The 19,788-nt window shown below is 36.6% G+C and overlaps 1 protein-coding gene across 9 annotated transcripts in view; it reads right to left on the reverse strand.

Moving 5' to 3' along the window:
• The window catches only part of LOC120075323 (DEAD-box ATP-dependent RNA helicase FANCM), a 77,669-nt gene that overhangs the window by 16,114 nt on the left and 41,767 nt on the right, over positions 1–19,788 (reverse strand). For 7 of the 9 annotated variants that reach the window (XM_039028611.1, XM_039028610.1, XM_039028607.1 and 4 more), the window contains 3 exons: positions 15,691–15,818; positions 15,283–15,615; positions 15,131–15,209 (listed from right to left, as the gene is read on the reverse strand). In XM_039028611.1, the coding sequence (XP_038884539.1) occupies positions 15,131–15,209; positions 15,283–15,615; positions 15,691–15,818 (540 nt within the window). The remainder of the gene's footprint in view (positions 1–15,130; positions 15,210–15,282; positions 15,616–15,690; positions 15,819–19,788) is intronic. The other 2 variants (XM_039028609.1, XM_039028608.1) reach the window with 2 other exon arrangements.

The following is a 19,788-nucleotide window of genomic DNA, read 5'->3' on the forward strand; positions in this document are numbered from 1 at the left end:
CGTGTCCAAAAAGGGTATCGGTGTTATTGTCCTAGTCTAAATAAATATTTCGTCTCTCCTGATATCACATTTTTTGAACATACCCCATTTTTTTCATCACCGTCTTTCTCTTCGAATAAGAGTCGGGGAGCATAAGGAATTAGAGGATGATTTCCTTGTCTACACAATTATTTCTCCTTCCGATCCTCTTTCTGATTCATCTCTACTTGTGGCTACCTCTACTCTTCCACCCATCATTAAGGTCTGTGACGCCCCAAAGATCGTAAGGTAAAATCCGTCTTGTTCCCTTTTATTTTTGGGTTTGAAATTACATGGCAAATGGTTAGGGGATTTTGGAATATATATGTATGTATGTATCTATATATATCAAGGGGGGGAAGAGATAATAATTAATTAAGGAAAAGAGAAGGGGAATTAGGGTTTAGTGGGGCAAATGGTTATAAATGAAGAATTAGGAAGCCTCGGTTTGCATGCAAGAAAACAAAAATCCTTTTCTATGCTTTGTACACTTGTATATATTCATATCTTTGGTGAATGAATAGAGTATTCTGATTCTTTCTCAAACGTAAGAGTTTTACAGGATGATTATGGTTGCCATGAATCTCCGTGCTGAACTAGAGGAAAGAGAAGAAAGAATACATGAACTGATTGTGTCTTTGAACAACTGTGAGCCTTCCAATCCACGAACTGCTGGAATATGAATATTCTTTCTTCCACCCGATGATGGCCAAATTGCACATTTAAAAACCCAATCAACTGAAGAACAGAACTGGGCAAGACAAATCCCATGGTCGACTCTAGATTTCCTTGAGAAGAATTTGTGAATTGAAAGAGGACAACAAAAGATTCAAATTATCAACAAACCAGCTTAACAGTCTTGGCGAAAAGAATACTTTTGAACTCCTCAAATCTTCAACAAAAAATCCAGAATCTTCTTTCCAAACACAAAACAAATGGTTTTTCACTTTGCAGCTCGTAAGTTCCATTATGAAAACTTCTGAAAGATTGGGTGAAGACTGAGAATAATCGACGAGAGGCAAAGGATCCCAATGGCAAGAGAACTGGACAGAAAACTGGGTGTCGGACAGCTGAGACTATGGTTGGAGATGAACGGAGAAGTAAGAGGTGAGATGAGAGAGGGGACATTCTTGTTTACAGAAAGTCCAAAAGTGAACATTTAGGCCATTTTCATCAAAGTTTTTTCTGTTCTCAATGATAAAAAGTTGTACATCAACAACAAGAAGTGTGTATTTGAATCAGCAAGAAGTGTGTATTCTTATGTGCAGAAATTTCTTTCCTAGGATTTTTTATTAGCTCTAAAGGAATAGCAGTGCATCCTAAATAAGTTGATGCAAGTTTGGATTGGCCTACCCCACAATTCATTCGTGCCCTCCAATCATTTTTAACTTTGCCTTCTTTTTACCGTAAATTCATTAAAAATTTCAGTTCCATAGCTGATCCTCTTACAAATTGTTTGAAAAAAGGGAAGTTTACCAGGGGGAACCTCAAACAGCTAGTTCACACAGTAATTTCCTCCTCAAGTTAATGAGGCTTCAAGTTCAAGAATTGAGATTGTGTCATCCCAGATGGAATTGGAAGAGTCTCTTCTTTTTCAGCACCCTGTCATTGATGATTCTAATAAGAATTTAGAATCATGTAAGTCCCTCATTCAACCTTTTCCTCTTCACTTCTCTCGGAAAAAAATGCTTCAGCTGATTTACTGGTTAATCGTGATGTTAGTCCAGATTTCTTAGAAAAAAAAATGTGTTCGTTTCATTTCATGGTTCCTACAGTGGACAATTCCTCAAGGAAGCATCATCCTTCTTCATTAGTCCACCATTCTTCCTTTGGTAATCCCTGGCTCAAAGGCCACTTTTATTAAAGGTACTTTTGAACAGGTAAATGAGAAATCCTCCCTTTTTTTTTCTTGAAAAAGGAAACAAGCCTCTTCATTGAGATAATGAAATGAGTCAGTACAAAGTGTATTAATAATACAAAGAAAGCTAAAGCCAATGCTCCTTAGCACTCTCATCATGTCCAATATATGAAAGAACTAGCCAAGACCAAAAACAAACATTATCAAGGACAAGGTTCCAATAATAACTTGGAACTAGAAACAAAAACAAAAGCAGAAGCAGAAGCTATTGCAAGAACAAAACCAAACTAGGTCCAAGTTACAACCAACAAATATATTACAAGAGATATCCTATCTATGGGACTAAATATAAAAGGAAAGAGCATAAAAAGAATAATTAAAATAACAACTAAGGCAACTATTTTATACACGAATCTACCCTCACCCTCAAGCTAGATTGTTTATAGAAATGAATTCATCAAACTTTCTCTTTGATAAAGCTTTGGTGAGAATGTCAGCAATTTGATGGCGGGATGGAACATAGTTTATTTCCACTATGTTCTTAACTTATAGGAAATTAATTCCTAGGTAGAAGATTAATTCCTAGGATTGAACCATTGACCTATTAACCATATATTGAGACCATGTCTCCTTTTTACCACTAGGCCAATCCATGATGGTTTGAATGAACTTTGAGTTTCAATCCTTAGTTCTTCCAAAAGTTTCTAAATCCACATTCCTTCACAAATTCCCAAAGCTAGAGATCCATATTCAGCCTCCGCACTGCTTCTGGCTACAGCTGATTGTTTTTTGCTTCTCCAAGTGACTAAGTTGCCCCAACCATAAGAGCAATATCCAAATGTACATCTTCGATGAGTTAACTCTCCAGCCCAACTAGCATCAGTATAAAGTTTCATCATTCTATTTTGTGACATTTTAAACAATAGCCCATGATCTGGAGTACTTTTCAAGTATCTTAAAATCCTGTTAATGGCCCTAAGGTGATGTTCATTTGGATTGTTCATATGTTTACTCATTTTCCATTCCAGGAGGAACCTGCATATAAACTTCTTCGAGATCACCATTCATAAAGGCATTTTTAACATCAAGTTGATGAAGAAGCCAATCTTGAATTACAACTAAAGATAAGAAGACAAGAACCGTGTTTAATTTAGCAACGGGAGCAAAAGTCTCCTCATAATCAATACCATGTGATTGTGTGAAGCCTTTAGTCACAAGTCTTGCTTTGAATCTTTCAATGCTGCCATCTGACTTGTATTTAATTGTGAAAATCCATTTGCAACCCACGGGTTTCTTTCCCAAGGAAGTGTTATGAAAATCCACGTTCCGTTACTTTCAAAAGCTTTATTTCCTCATGTACTACCTTTTTCCACTTAGGATCCTATTGTTTGGATTTTCCTCCTCATTTGCACATTAGGATGAGCTAAGGCTCTAAAACTCTACTTCAGCACTACTTCTGGCCACCAAATTCTGTTTTTTACTTCTCCATGTAACCAAATTTCCTCCGACGAAGGAACAATAACCAAAGATGGATCTTCTATCTATTGCACTTCTTGCCCAATCTACATCAGTGTAGACTTCCATTTCAAAGTGATTATTCCTTTGGAATAGAATACCTTTTCTAGGAGACGCTTTCAAAAATTTCAAAATTTTGTACAGTCGGCCCAAGAGCATGCATAAACTGACTAACCATGCTCACAACATACTCAATATCAAGACGTGTATGAGAAAGATAAATTAATCTACCAATACGTCTCTGATACCGTTCGTTGTCCTTTATTTCTTTTGTTTTGCTACTAGTAGTTTTAGATTAGGTTCAATAGGAGTTTTTGCGACCGTACGACCAAGTAAGCCTGCAAGGACATACTTTCTTTGATTAACAAATATCCCTTTCTTTGATCTTGCAAATCCCATTCTAGGAAATATTTCAATGTTCCCAGGTCCTTAATTTGAAATTCACATGCCAATTTTTTCTTGAGATCAGTTAAACCTACATCATCATCACCAGCGAGAATAATATCATCTACATGAACAATCAATTTATTATTCTCCAAGTGTTTATAAAAGAACGTATGATCTGCTTGACTCTGAAAAAATCCATAATTTGACACAACTATTTCAAAACGCCCAAACCAAGCTCTTTTTTTAAATGGAAACAAGCCTCTTCATTAATTTAATGAAATGAAACTATTGCTCAAAGTACAATACTTAGATACGAAAGACGAAGACCAAAAATCAGCAACCAGGGATCAAGAGGTGCACCTAAACATCTCAACTAGGTTGACATCCAACACCCTTCTCATATCCAAATACATCAAACAAAGCAAACAGAACAAAAATAATAGTAATAGTCTATAAAGGCCAAGAATACAAGCCAGACGTAATTAATTAGAACAAATAAAGGCTCTTCAATTCAAGCAAATGTCTTGGTTGGAAAAATCTGAAGATCTCTTAGAAAGACAGCCCCAAAAGACAGCACCAAAAAATTAAGACAAGTGTTATAATTCTATATTAGGATTTTCCATTCTTGTAAATATTTTGTGATATTTTCCTTTTCTATGCTTTGTACACTTGTATGTATTCATATCTTTGGTGAATGATAAAGCATTCTGATTCTTTCTCAAACCTAAGAGTTTTACGTGGTATCAAAGCTCTCTAAATAAACTTAGGGTTTTTGTGAACCTTAGGGTTTGAGAATTTAGAACCCATTTGTGATACGTTTAGGCTTTTGTGGAGAGGCGAGTTTACTCACAATCGCCGTCTTCTGTTCGTTCGCCGTCGTTAGTCGCGCGCCACCGTCCGTCGCCTAAAAAAAAAAAAGCTGTTTTTTCGACATGCCCATTCCAAAGAGAAGCCCACCGCCGATCTACAAAACCCCACAAGTTCGGTTGTCATCTGACCAGCACGTGAGGCTCACGCGCCGCTGTTCCAGCCTGCTGTCCGTCCACGCGCCGGTGCGTGTAGGAGCGTGCACCGCCATTTTTTCGTCCGTCTTCAGTGAGGTTTCCTCAGTATTGTTGGCTTTCTTGGTGGTGTGTTTGTTTGGGATATATATGATATACTCATTGCTTGTATAGACATCTCTTCGGTAAATTAGGGTTTGATTCTTTGCTGTCCGGTGTCTACTTTTTTGAGGTAATGGCTGATAAGAAACCAGTAATGTCTGAGATAGTTCCTATGGTGTCAAAAGTAACTGAACACAAGTTGAATGGATCCAACTACTATTCATGGAGATCAAATCCAGGAGGTGTTGTTTGCTATTTATGTCATAAAACTTGGCATGCGAAACTGTGAATGCAGAAGATTGCTGAATAAGGGTCAGAGGATGCCATCACCCTCTGCACATGTCACCTCTATTTCTGATAATCTTGACAGTCAATTACGATTTCTGTAGGGGAGTTTGCTAAATTTCAGCAGTATCAAGAGTCATTTGAGGGCATCATCTTCTACTCCATTAAACCATCGCAGAGACAGGTAACATTTCTAAATGCCTTCTTTCCTCCACGTCAAAATGGGTCATTGACTCTGGCGCTACAGACCATATGTCAGATAATCCAGTTTATTCTCTACCCTTTGTACATCTACCTCTTCACCTAATGTCACTATAGCTGATGGAACCTCCACTCTTGTTTTAAGATCAGGAACCGTCCATCTCACTGAATCAATTTCTTTTATCAGTTTTAAATTTACCAAATTTCTCGTTTAATTTGATTTCGGTCAGTAAACTCACTCGTGATCTTCATTGTTGTGTCTCCTTTTTTCCTGGTTATTACTTATTTCAGGATCTTACGACGAAACAGACTATTGGTAAAGGGCGGGAAGTTGGAGGTCTTTACATCTTTGAACCACAAACACCTACGGCCATCACATGCTCTAGCGTGTTGTCTCCTTTTGAGAGCATTGTCGTTTGGGTCATCCGTCTATCTCTGTGTTGAATGAGTCTTCGTCACAACTTCAACATTTGTCTTCTTTCAATTGTGAGTCATGTCAATTTGTTAAATTTCATCGTTTGAGTTCGTATCCTCGAGTCAATAAACGAGCTAGTGCTCCTTTTGAATTGGTCCATTCTGATGTTTGGGGTCCCTATCATGTTGAGTCCAAAGGAGGGTTTAGGTATTTTGTTACATTTGTCGATGACTATTCTCGTGTTACGTAGTTATATCTAATGAAAAGTTGTTCTGAGTTACTTTCACATTTTCGTAACTTCCATGCCGAAATTCAAACTCAGTTTAGTGGTATTCTTAAAATCCTACGGAGTGATAATGCTAAGGAAATATTTTCTCATACACTCAAGTCTTATTTAGATGCCCATGGCATTCTTCATCAATTCTTCTTGTGTTGATACCCCATCTCTAAATGGGTGTGCAAAACAAAAGAATCGTCATTCCTTGAGACAGCCAGAGCTTTGATGTTTTAGATGCATGTTCAAAATCTTTTTGGGCTAATGCTATTTCCACAGCTTGTTTCTTAATCAATCGCATGCCCTCTTCCATTCTTAAGGGTGAGATACCTTTTCGTACTTTATGCCCTAAGCAACATTTAGTTTCCATTCAACCCAGAATACTTGGTTGTACCTGTTTTGTTCGGGATGTTCGGCCTCAACATACCAACTGGATCACAAAGTCCTTAAAATGTATTTTCCTTGGTTATTCCCGTGTCCAAAAGGGTATCGGTGTATTGTCCTAGTCTTAATAAATATTTAGTCTCTCCTGATATCACGTTTTTTGAACATACCCCATTTTTTTCATCACCGTCTTTCTCTTCAAATAAGAGTCAGGGGAGCATAAGGATTAGAAAGATGATTTCCTTGTCTACATAGTTATTTCTCCTTCCGATCCTCTTCCTGTGGCTACCTCTACTTTTCCTGATTCATCTCCTCCTCCCATCGTTAAGGTCTATACTCAACGACAACCTCCTCCAGTTCCATGCCCTATAATAGAGTCTTCTTCGTCATTGGATCCAGAAACGATTGATGATCTTCCTATTGCTCTTCGTAAAGGTAAACGTACTTGTGCTCATCCTATTTTCTCTTTTGTTTCATGTAACTATTTGTCACCTTCCACATGTTCATTCATTGCATTCTTAGAGTCTGTATCCATCCCGAAAACTGTTCATGAGGCTTTGTCTCATCCTGGTGTGTGTGCCGCAATGGTGGAGGAGATGACTGCCTTAGATGATAATGTACTTGGGATTTAGTATCTCTCCCTACAAGAAAGAAGGCTATCGGTTGCAAATGGGTGTTTGCAGTTAAAGTCAATCCTGATGGTTCTGTTGCTCGTGTTAAAAGCGCACCTCGTAGCGAAAGGCTACGCATAAACTTATGGCGTTGACTATGCTGATACTTTTTCTCCTGTAGCAAAAATGGCATCTGTAAGGTTGTTTATTTCATTAGCTTCAATCATCATTGGCCTTTACATCAGCTTATATTAAAATGCATTTCTTTATGGTGATCTTCAAGAAGAGGTGTATATGGAGCAACCACTAGGGTTTGTTGCTCAGGGGGGAATGGAACGGTATGTTGCCTTCGTAAATCCTTGTATGGATTAAAGCAGAGCCCACGAGCTTGGTTTGGTAATTTAGTCAGGTGATTGAAAGCTTTGGAATGCGGAAGAGTAGGTCAGATCATTCAGTCTTTTTAAGAGATCTGAGGGTGGTGTCATCTTGTTAGTTGTATGTGGATGATATTGTGATTACTGGTGATGATATTTCACGTATCCAGTCTTTAAAGACCTTTCTTCATAGTCAATTCCATACAAAAGATTTAGGCATGTTGAAATACTTCTTAGGAATTGAGGTAATAAAAGCAAGAAAGGGATTCTAGTATCACAGAGAAAATATGTACTTGCTTGTTGACTGAAACAGGAAAGCTAAGGGCTAAGCCATGTAGTACCCCAATGATGCCCAACTTACAGCTCACAAAAGATGGAGAATTGCTAAAATCAATACTAAAGATTAAGGAGAGTAGGAAAACTTAATTACCTTACAGTGACTCGACCCAACATAGCCTATTTAGTAAGTATTGTGAGTCAATACATGTCATGCCCTACAGTTGATCATTGGGCTGCATTGGAACAGCATTCTTTGTTATTTGAAGGCTGCTCCCGGGCGTGGTTTATTATATAAGGATTATGGTCATACTAATATTGAATGTTTTTTAGACGTTGATTAGGCAGGATCTAAAGAAGACAAGATCAACCTCAGGGTATTGTGTTTTTTGTTGGTGTAATTTGATTTCTTGGAAGAGTAAGAAGCAATATGTGGTGTCACGTTCAAGTGCAGAATCAGAATATACGAGCAATAGCACAATCTGTATGTGAATTGATTTGGATATATGAACTTCTTGTTGAGTTGGGATTTGAAATCACCACACCGACAAAGTTGTGGTGTGATAATCAAGAGCAGCACTTCATATGGCGTCTAATCCAGTATTTCATGAAAGGACTAAACATATTGAAGTTGATTGCCATTTTGTATGTGAGAAAATTCAACAAGGGTTGGTATCTACAGGATATGTGAAGACTGGAGAACAATTAGGAGATATCTTCACGAAAGCATTGGATGGAAGACGTATAGATTATCTATGTACAGTTGGGCATGATTAACATATATGCTCCAATTTGAGGGGGAGTGTTATAATTCTATATTAGGATTTTCCATTCTTGTAAATATTTTGTGATATTTTCCTTTTGTGAATATTTTCTCTTTTCTATGCTTTGTACACTTGTATATATTCATATCTTTGGTGAATGAATAGAGCATTCTGATTCTTCTCAAACCTAAGAGTTCTACAACAAGCAATTTTGAAGCAATCCCTCCAAGCTGCAGACTTATCATGGAAGACACCAATTTCTCTCAAACCAAATTTTCAGCTAACAATGCTTTAACAGCATTAGACCAAATAAAACGTGGCTAGATTTCAAGACCAGCCCTACCAACACCTACGAAACATTTTCATGGAAAATATTGCAAAAAACCCATCTTAAGTTTAAAATGTGAAATACAGTACTCCCAACAATGCTTAGAGAAATGACAATCAAAGAGAAATGTGTTGTAATCTTCAATTCCCGCCAAAGCAAAGGGGCAAAATTGAGGGAGACAAGCAGTGAGTTGGAAGCTTTTGTTGCCATAACCAAAGAAACAATAAAATGACAGACAAGCATAATCCAAACAAGAATATTAACTCTTCTCGACTAACAGACTTCTAAAGAGCTTTGCCCAACTTTTTTTTCAATGGAGATGCTGTGAAAAAATATTTCAAAAGGGATTTAACCAAGAAGATCCATTTGCTTCTAAAGACCATACATGCCTATCCATATCCTCATAAACTGTTTTTCTTGAAATCATCCCATGGAGATTCTGAAAATCAATGATCTCTTCCTCCTTAAATAAACAATAGAAAAAGATAACCAAGAAGAAGATGATTCATCCCAATGATCTAAAACTGATCCATTAGGATTTAGAGTAATTCTAAACAATGCAGGAAAACACAACTTTAATGGCACCAAATCAATCCACGGGTGTAGCCAAAAACCAATCCTACTCCCATTACCAGGCTCCAACTTAGCCAAAGAATCCACATTTAACCATGGACTTTGTAAACTAAGGCTGTCTTTTCTGGCTGTATGCCAATCATATTTGCTCTTCCCATGCAGGCTTCTAACTACCTGACACCAAAGTGAATTTTCTTCATTAAAGTATCTCCATTCCCAGTGGGCTAATAGAGCTACATTTCTAGCTTTGAGACCACCAAAGCCAATGCCCCCATCTTCTTGAGAAAAGATGACAAGGTTCCATTTCACCAAATGATTTGGCTTGCGCCCTTTATTCCCTTCCCAGAAGAAAGTCCTCATAATGCGCTCCAAAATAGAAATCCCCTTGGTAGGCATTAAGAAAGAAGACAAGTAATAAGTAGGGAGATTAGAAAGAATGAACTTGCATAGAGTGGCTCAACTCCCCGTGAAAGGTTGTACCTCTTTCATTTCTCCAGTTTTCCATGAATTTTATCAATAGTCGGCTGCCAGAACGATACCTTTTTAGGATACCCTCCCAAGGGTAACCCAAGGTATATAAATGGAAAATGTATAGCCTTGCAATTTAGACGAGAGAGAACTGACAGCAGTTTAGCTTTATCCACATTAATTTCACATAAAGCAGATTTTTCCCAATTTACCTTTTGACCGAGCACCATACCAATAGTTCAATAGATTTTCTCAAATTCTCAAGCATAGAATCATCATACTTATAAAAGAGTAAGCTATCATTGACAAACTGAAGGATAGAAAAATGAATTTTATCCTTCCCCACTATGAACCCTTCAAACAATCCTTTGCTATGAAGATTCGCAATCAACGCACTTAAGACCTCACTAACAAGAAGAAAAAGAAATGGCGACAATACCTTGCCCGATTCCCCTTGTAACAAAAATTCTTCCTCTTGGTCTTCAATTAATGAATATCGAAAATCTCAAATCTTTAACACACCCCATTATCCATGAAATCCATTATCTCTACTACTTTGACGAAGGATCAAGAATCGGAAAGAGGAATACACACACCTGAGAAATTTTCTTCCAGATTTGGTTTCTACCCCTGAAGAGAATTTTGAGAAAAATAGGATTGATTTTCTAAAAAAGACACATACATACTCACAAAAAGCTTTTTTGTCAAAGTATCAAAACATTTATAACCTTTTTGACTTGATGAGTAACCCAAAAAAATGCATTTAATAGCCCTATGATCAAGTTTGGACTGAAAGTGACTAGGTATGTGAACATAAGTAGTACACCTAAAAACTTTGAGGAGTAATTCAGAATATATGCGTGATGCTGGCAAAACAATTTTAAGGCAATTGATGGGAGTTCTAAAATTCAAGATCTTACTAGGCATTCAATTTATTAGACTGGTAGTTATGAGAATTACTTCCCACGATAGATATTTTGGAAAATACATGGAAAACATTCTAGCACGTGTCACTTCAAGTAAATGCCTATTTTTTCTTTCAAACAATCCCATTTTGTTGAGGAGTATCCCTACATGTAGACTGATGACCTTTGTCTTTCAAAAATTCATCAAAAAACTCAGTAAAGTATTCAATTCCATTGTCAGGGTGTAAAATGCAAATTTTGGTATGAAATTGGGTTCTGATCATATTGTAAAAATGTTTTAAAATGTCTCTCACATCAGTTTTTTTTTTTTTTTTGGCATTAAATAAACCCAAGATAAACAAGTACAATCATCAATAAAAGTAACAAACCATCTTTTTCCACTATGACTCAATTTTTGAAGGACCCCAAATGTCATTGAGTTAAATAAAAAGGTTTTGAAGCTTTATAAGGTTTTGGAAAATAGGTGGAACAATGAGTTTTTGTGAAAATGCAACTTTAGACCCAAAATCTTTGAAGTGCATTTTCATAGGCCTACAAGGCCATTATTTTCCTCCTGAGCCGAAAATATTTAGTTGTACTTGTTTTGTTCAGGACGTTCGTCCTAATTTGACCAAATTAGACCCAAAATCTTTGAAGTGCATTTTCATAGGCTATTCCCGTGTTCAAAAGGATATAGATGATATTGTCCTAGTTTGAATAGATATCCTGTATCTTGTGACATTACCTTCTTTGAGGACCAGCCCCAAACTCCATCTTTACCTAGTACGAGTCAGGGGGAGGATGATGATCTCTTTATATATGCCATCTAGACTCCCACACCCAATCTTAATCCATCTCCTTTGACATTTGTCCATCCTTGTCCACCTATTTTTAAAAAAGTCTACTCTTAACGACAATCTTTGGATGATTGTCCTATTGCAAGAGATTCTTCGTCATCCCTATTTGTTCTTTTGTCTCTTATTAACACGTGTCATCTTCAAATGCTCTTTTGTTGCATCTCTCGATTCTATCTCAATCCCCAAAACTATTCATGAAGCTTTGTCCCATCCTGGTTGCCGCAATGCCATGATAAAGGAGATAAATGCCTTAGATGATCGTTATAGTTCTAATATTAGGGATTTTTTGTTATTATAAATATCTTTGTTACATTTTCTTTTTATAGCCTTTTCTATGCTTTCCTTCTTTGGTCACTCTTGTACACTTGTATATATACATATCTTTAGTGAATGGAATAAAATATCCTGATACTCTCAAAACTAACAGTTTTACATAGTATCAAAGCTCTAGAAAATTAGGGTTTTTTTTGTGAACTTTATGGTTTGAGAATTTAGAACATGTTTGTGTTACATCTAGGGTTCTGTGGAAGGGTGGGTTTATTTAGAGGTAAGTTCTCTCTCTGCCCTCCGATACCCCTTTTGTCCTAGTCTAAATAAATATCTTGTTTCAGACGTTTCTTTTAACATTCCTCATTCTTTTCCTCACCTTCTTTCTCTTCGAATAAGAGTCAGGAGGAGCATAAGGAGTTAGAGAATGATTTCCTTGTCTACACAATTGTTTCCCCTTCCTCTACGTATGACTACCTCTAGTCTTCCACCCATCGTTAAGGTCTATAATCGACGACAACCTCCTTCAGTTCCATGCCCTTTACCAAAGGCTTCTTTGTCTTCTTCAGTTCCATGCCTTGTACCAGAGTCATCTTCGTCGCTAGATCCAAAAACGAGTGATGGTCTTCCTATTGCTCTTCGTAAAGGTAAACGTAATTATGCTCATCCTATTTCCTCTTTTGTTTCATTTATTTGTTATCTTCTACATGTTCATTCATTGCATCCTTAGAGTCTTTATCCATCCCTAAAACTGTTGATGAAAACTTTGTCTCATCCTGGTTGGTGTGTTGCAATGGTGGAGGAGATGACTGCCTTAGATGACAATTGTACTTGGGATTTAGTTTCAGGAAAATTGCACAAGAAACCCATTTTAAAGCTTAGGACTGAATTTAGTCAGGTGATTGAAAGTTTCGGAATGCGGAAACCTAAGAGTTTTACAATGATAATGGTACTTAAGATTTAGTATTTCTTCCTGCAAAAAAGGCAACTGGATGCAAATAGGTAATTGCAACTAAGGTCAACCCTGATGGCTAAGTTGCTCGGTTAAAAGGGCGCTTGGTTGCCAAAGGCTATGTTCAAACATATGGAATTGATTATTTTGATACTTTTTCTCCTGTTGCTAAATTAACTTCTGTCAGATTATTTATTTCCACTACAGCATCTCACGGTTGGCCTCTGCATCAACTTGACATTAAAAATGCCTTTCTCCATGGTGATCTTCGAGAGGAAGTATATATGGAAGAACCACCTGGATTTCTTGCTCAGGGGGAGAAGGATAAAGTGTGGCGCCTTCGCAAATCGTTGTACGGGTTGAAACAAAGTCTACAAGCATGGTTTGGAAAATTTAGTCAAGCACTTGAGCAATTTGGAATGAAGAAAAGCAAGTTAGATCGTTCTATCTTCTATCGACGACCTGATATTATTCGACTCACCGTATATGTTGATGATATCGTCATTACTGGGAATGATACATAAGGTATGATATCTCTTAAAACCTTTCTCCAAGGTCAATTTCATACTAAAGCCTTGGGAATTTTGAAGTACTTCTTGGGTATTGAAGTCATGAGAAGCAAAAAAGGTATCTTTATGTCACAGAGAAAATATGTGCTTGATTTGTTATCTGAGATCGGGAAATTGGGTGCCAAACTATGTAGTACTCCAATGATGCCTAATCGTCAATTTACAAAAGACAGAGAACCATTTGAAGATCTTGAATGATAAAGAAGATTGGTTGGAAAGTTGAATTATCTTACAATAACACGACCAGACATAGCTTATTCAGTAAGCATTATGAGACAATTTATGACTTCACCCACAGTGGATCATTAGGCTGCAGTACAACAGATTCTATGTTATTTGAAGGTTACACCTCGACAAGGAATCATATATAAAGACCATGGTCATATGAAAGTTGAGTATTTCTCAGATGTTGATTGGGCAGGATCAAAAGAAGACAGAAGATCAACTTCTGACTAGCGCATTTTTGTAGGAGGCAATTTGGTTTCATGGTAGAGTAAGAAACATAATATAGTCTCGCGATCAAATGTTGAATCAGAATACAAAGCTATGGCACAATTAGTATGTGAAATAATGTGGATACATCAACTATTATTTGAGTTAGGCTTTAATATCACCATTCCAGCCAATTTATGGTGTGACAATCAAGTTGCTCTTCATATTGCTTCTAACCCAGTATTCCATGGGCGAACTAAACATATTGAAATTGATTGTCATTTTGTTCGTGAGAAAATACAAGAAGGTTTGGTGTCTACTGGATATGTGAAGACTGGAGATCAATTAGGAGATATTTTTACTAAGACCTTAAATAGAGTCCGAATTGACTACCTTTGTAACAAGCTAGGAAAGATCAACATATATGCACCAGCTTGAGGGGGAGTGTTAGGATATATATGTAAATAGAGGAGTTTATTAGTTTCTTGTCCTTTATTGTCTTTTCATTATAGTCTGGGCCTCTCATGTATGCCCATATATATTACACTCTAATGTATAAAATGAATAAGAATATTTAGTATTTTTATTACATTAACACATACTATATTTATGAATCAACTTGTCTAAAGTCCTCCTCATGGTGCATCTTAGCGAAGAAGTTTGAAGGTTTCTCGATTCAATAAATTTATTGCAATTGGTCGGCTTTCATTCTCCTTCATAATTATGTTTTCCTTTAAGTTCAATCAATGTTCTAAGTTGTTTCCTTCATTTTTAGTACTTTTTGTATCTCCTAGCATTAGTCTTTTGTAAGCTCCTTTTGTATCTTGAAAGTGTTGCATCTTCACAAGCCACTTCCTCAATCTAATCGTCTTCAGATTGCTCAAGTGAAAGCCCTATCACATTATTCTCTATCCAAGCACTTTGCCAGTTATTCATCTATACATATTTGTTCAACAGGAATGTTTATTCTTCAGAGCTTTAATCTCTATTTTGTAATTTGGTTCTAGCCTTGCATTGGCAAGTTTGAAGTTTTTTATTTTTGTTTCCTCTCATGTAAACTTATTCATTATTTCAATAAAAAGTCTTAGTTTCCATTTTTTTAAAAAATAAAAAAGAATGTAAAAAGGGAAAAAACTCATAACTTAACACTTTTCATTGCATAAATGAAAATTTTAGTTTCTTGTTTTAAAAAAACAACTATTTCCAATGTAGGTCCTGGAAGCAAAAAGAAATCAAGACTGTCCTACATCCCTTATGCAAACATTGAAAAATATTATAAATACACGATTTATAATGTACCAATTACACATTTACCTCTTTTGCTGCTACATTTTTCGACCTGGCCTGCTTCAAATAGTTCTCTAATGCATGATTTCTCCTGAATCCAACCACGCTGTATGATAAGCCCAATTACTAGGTAATGTCTTTTAAGGAGAAAAAAGGTAGAAGAGAACTTGAAAACAGACCTGAACAGAGAATGATTCGGGTTCTCTAGAAAAATGCAGTCTTTGCAAGTGTTGCATTGTATCAATTAGAACCATTGTTCTACATGAATGCATTACTCCATGGGCTCTCGAGGGAAAAGTCTGGAAGTGGGGGAAGGCAATAAGGGACGGCCTCCATGCATCTTCACAAGGATGAAAATACTTGAGAAGTAACTCAGTCTCAGTATCAGTTAGCTTGCTCTCAAATGATGTTATCTGAACAGCAAGATCATCTTTCACTTTCTTTCCAGGTCGAACAAATTGTTTGATAGACAGCTTAACAAACTGAACTTCTGGTTTGATAGTATGTGGAATCTAAAAAATGGAAAAGAATCGATAGCATAAGAAAAGAATACTATGTTGTGATAGACTTCTGTCAAATGATCTCACCATTCTAGAGCTAGCATGAAAGTTGAAGCTATTTATTCCCCCATTTTGCATGTGTTTCTTTATAGACTTGCTTGTTGTTTGTTTTTTCATGTAACCCTTCAATTCTGACCCTTCACACGCTAAAACTAGTAATAGTAGTCAAGGAAATTACATAATTAGCATAAAAAAGGGGAACAATTGGGATGAAGTTCCAAACTTTGAGGCATGAATGCTTTAGTGTGTTTTTTTTTTTTTTTTTTAAGGAAGAACACTTTATTTCAATTGAGCTTGGTTGGATTAAGTTAAAAAAATGAAGATAGCCAATGTTTGGTCAGGTTGTACAGGTCGTGGAGCCATAATGAAAGGAACTGGCTAGAGATCAAGTTGTGTGGGGTTTGGGCAAAAAGACTTCATCGCCTTGGTGAGATTAGAGGTTCTAATTTCTTCTTTCTCAACTTCTCTGTCTTTGCACGCAACAACACACGTTTCTTCGTTATTTTCTTCCTCTATAACATTGGTGAATTCGCATGGGAGCCTTAAAATCTTTGGTCCGGGTTGCAAAAGTAATGGGTTGAAAATAATCGCACAACCTTTCCTTACAAACATGTTTTTATCCTCCTCATTACATGCGATAGCACAAAAGATTTGGTCGATTTATTCTTCCCCTCATTGACTCCTGTAACTATATTTAACAATGGGTTTGATTCACCTTAGCCATCGGTTGTTGCACATTCATCTTTATTGTTTCATGAATTTGTTTCATTTATCTATTCTTCTTCTCCTTCACCGTATGTCTTTTCTTCTTCTTCTTGCAATTGGTCTTCTATTTCAATTTGACTTGCTTGAATTTCACCCATGAGCTTCAACCATAGTTCATTGGATTTTTCTTCTGCAAATTCACTGCTTCCAGTGATTTCCAGCCTTTCTTGATTTTCCCCCAAAAGACCCCAAATTTCATCCTCCCTTCCAAAAGTCCTGATAGATATTCTTGTTTCAATATTTTTGTTTTTTTTTTTTAATACGTTTCGACCTCCATATTGATGTTGGGAAGATTCATGGGTGTTTTTTTTATGTTGGTAATAATAATTTTTTTCACACTCTGAATCATTTTCTAAATCATCTAACTCCTAATTCTTATGTCAATTTCTTGCCAAACCATTTTGATTGGATCATCAGGCTCTTTGTTGATAATGTCACTTTTTTATTCCATCTCAAACTGCATTAGAATTTCTTTCGGAATTGCTAGAATCATTGAGGTTGATGCTTGACTTGAAAATAAGGTTGGAACAACAAGAAGAATAATCTTTAACTCTGGCAACTTCGGAATCGCTAGAATCATTGAGGCTAATAGTTTTGAAGTTGCCAGAGTTAAGGCTGAACACCAAGAAGAATAATCTTTAGCAACTTCAAAACAATCAATGATGCTCGACTTGAAAATATCATTGGAACCTTGGAAAAGTGGCACTAGAAGAAATATTAAATCCTTTCCTTTTCTTTTTTCTTGAAAGGTGACTAGAGAAAACATGTATTAAGCAATGGAAAGCACCCCAAAATTGTGCGTTTCAATCTAGAGAAATGAATACTCAATCAACTGTGAATAGGCATAATATAGACATCAAGATAATATCAATAATACATTTTTGCGTATTTGGTAATAATCAACCTGTTATGATGCCAGCCAAAACCTCGTTCTTGCCTCGAGCATAGATCGTGTAAACTAATATAATTGCTTGACCCATCCATCAACCGCATCCCATGAGTCAGCAACCAAGAAAACTAGTCCGTGGATTGTGTCAATGCAGAATCCAGCACAAGGTAGTAAAGTTAGATCTGCACATGTTGATATAGAGATGATATCGTAAATTTCTACTTTGTTGTCCCATCACCATTCAAGGTACTTCTACATTAAGCTTTTGCAATACATCATGATTTAGAAAAAATTGTGAAGTTTCCAATCTCTGCGAGGAGCAAGTGGTCTCCCCACTGGAGGTGCAGTCAAGTATCCAACCTTTAGATAGGGTAACAGCATCATCAGACGGACCAACCGCAAGGCTCTGCTGTAAACAGAGTAATTTGGTTTTGGAGCATGAGCAACTATAATATAAGTTGCAGATTGGTTGTATAACTCGTTAGGGGAAACATCCTTAACATTTCCTGTTCCACAAATCCTTATTGTGTCCCCAGCTAATCCATACAGAACATTACCGAGGTTGTACATTGCTCAATGAAAATCAAATTGCAATTGTATAGCCGTATGGAACTTACTGATAGCTGTTTTCACAATTGTTTGTTTTTCTCGTGCTAGCACAATCACACTAAGTTCCTGTAAAGCAAACCCCCAATTTGTTGTAATTTATTGTTAGATACTTCCTTATAGTATTAGGTCTTTTCCTTTGTTATATAGAAGGCATCAGTGAGATTATTAACAAAAATGTAGAAATTTTTCCATGATATTAGAGCCAACCCTAATTGTCCAAGAACCCTAATCTCAACGATCGACAACCATCTCCGGGAAGTTTCACCGTATGTCGCACCAGACAACGCTGCTGGCATACATCTTCCATTCGCCGTCATGGGTTTGTCGTCAGTATTTTTCCCCATGTTCATTTGTTTTTCACTTTGTAGTGGGTATTTTCACCAATTGTCGTCTATTGTCATGGTTTTTGTTGAATAGTATCAATATCTTCGTGGGTTCTTCCTCCACTCCAAACTAACTTCAGTAGCCCGTGGGTTTATTCTTCATCACCAATTGACAGATTTCTTCATCATCAGTAGACCAATTTTTTCACCGTACAGTATGACTTCATCAAAATCAATGGAAATTACTTCAAATGAATCAGCATCACATACCCTAATCACAAGTCACAAATTGAATGGCCACAATTACATTCAATGATCACAATCGGTTAGGATGTTCATATGTGGAAAGGGTAAGGATGAGTTTCTCTCTAGTGAAAATGAGTGGTCCAAAAAGGCTGATCAAGAATTCAAAAAGTGGAAAGTGGATAACAATATGGTTATGTCATGGTTAATAAATTCCATGATGAATAAGATAGGAAAAATTTCTCTTATATGAAATCGCACATGAGATTTGGGATGCTATCAAGGAAACTTTTTCTAGCAAAGACGATACTTCAGAATTATTTCACATTGAATCAATTCTTCACGATTTTCGCCAAGGTGATCAGTCTGTTACTCAATATTTTAATAATCTCTCTCGTCATTGGCAACACCTTGATTTATTTGAAGTCTATACATGGAAGTGTGATAGCGATGCTACTCAATATAAGGAAATTCTTGATAAAATGAGGACCTTCAAATTTCTCTTTCGAGGGAGAATCATGGGAATTAGGCCATACCAAATCTCCTTGGCCTTAACAATGATCTAGATGACGTTCGAGGGAGAATCATGGGAATTAGGCCATACCAAATCTCCGTGAAACTTTTTCAGAAGTAAGGCGAGAAGAAAGTAGGAAGAGTTCAATGATGGGAAATCAGAATCAGCACCTACAGTCCTGGATGCTTCTGCACTTGTAGTAATGGTGGAAAATTCCTATAAGGGAATTCTTGGATAGAAAAATTCCTAAAAAGCTTAGGAAGAGAGCACCATAAAAGTCTCCTTGTAGTAATGGTGGTGGGTTTGTATTTTTCACACCCCACTTGGGAGAGCACAATGTAGAGGAATTGATACTTGCAATTACAAATCGATCCAACTGCTGAAGGAATTTATCGTGGAACACCCTTTGGTTCCTTTCAAACCATAACTCAGCAAGCAATCTTTGACAGCATTAACCTATAATAAATGAGACTGTGGCTTTAAAGAAGGACCATAAAATACTTGAAGAACATTTTTTTAAAGGAGGCTCGGGTCCAAAAACCCACTGAAGATGAAAAATAGGCCCAAGCTTCTTCTTCCAACAAGCAAGAGAATAGCAACATTCAAAAAATAAATGTCGAAGTTGCTTTGGTTCATTTTATCTTTATTGTTCATTGTTCAGCTTCATTTGATTGTAATTGTTTTAAAGTTACTATTTTCTCTTTTTTTTTCCTTTTAAATCTCAATACCTTTGGGAGTTTGTAATCTTCAAACAAGTTCATTTTTTGAGAAGTTGTTTCTCA

This window comes from Benincasa hispida, chromosome 4 (assembly GCF_009727055.1).
Source record: "Benincasa hispida cultivar B227 chromosome 4, ASM972705v1, whole genome shotgun sequence".
Classification (NCBI taxonomy): Eukaryota; Viridiplantae; Streptophyta; class Magnoliopsida; order Cucurbitales; family Cucurbitaceae; genus Benincasa; species Benincasa hispida.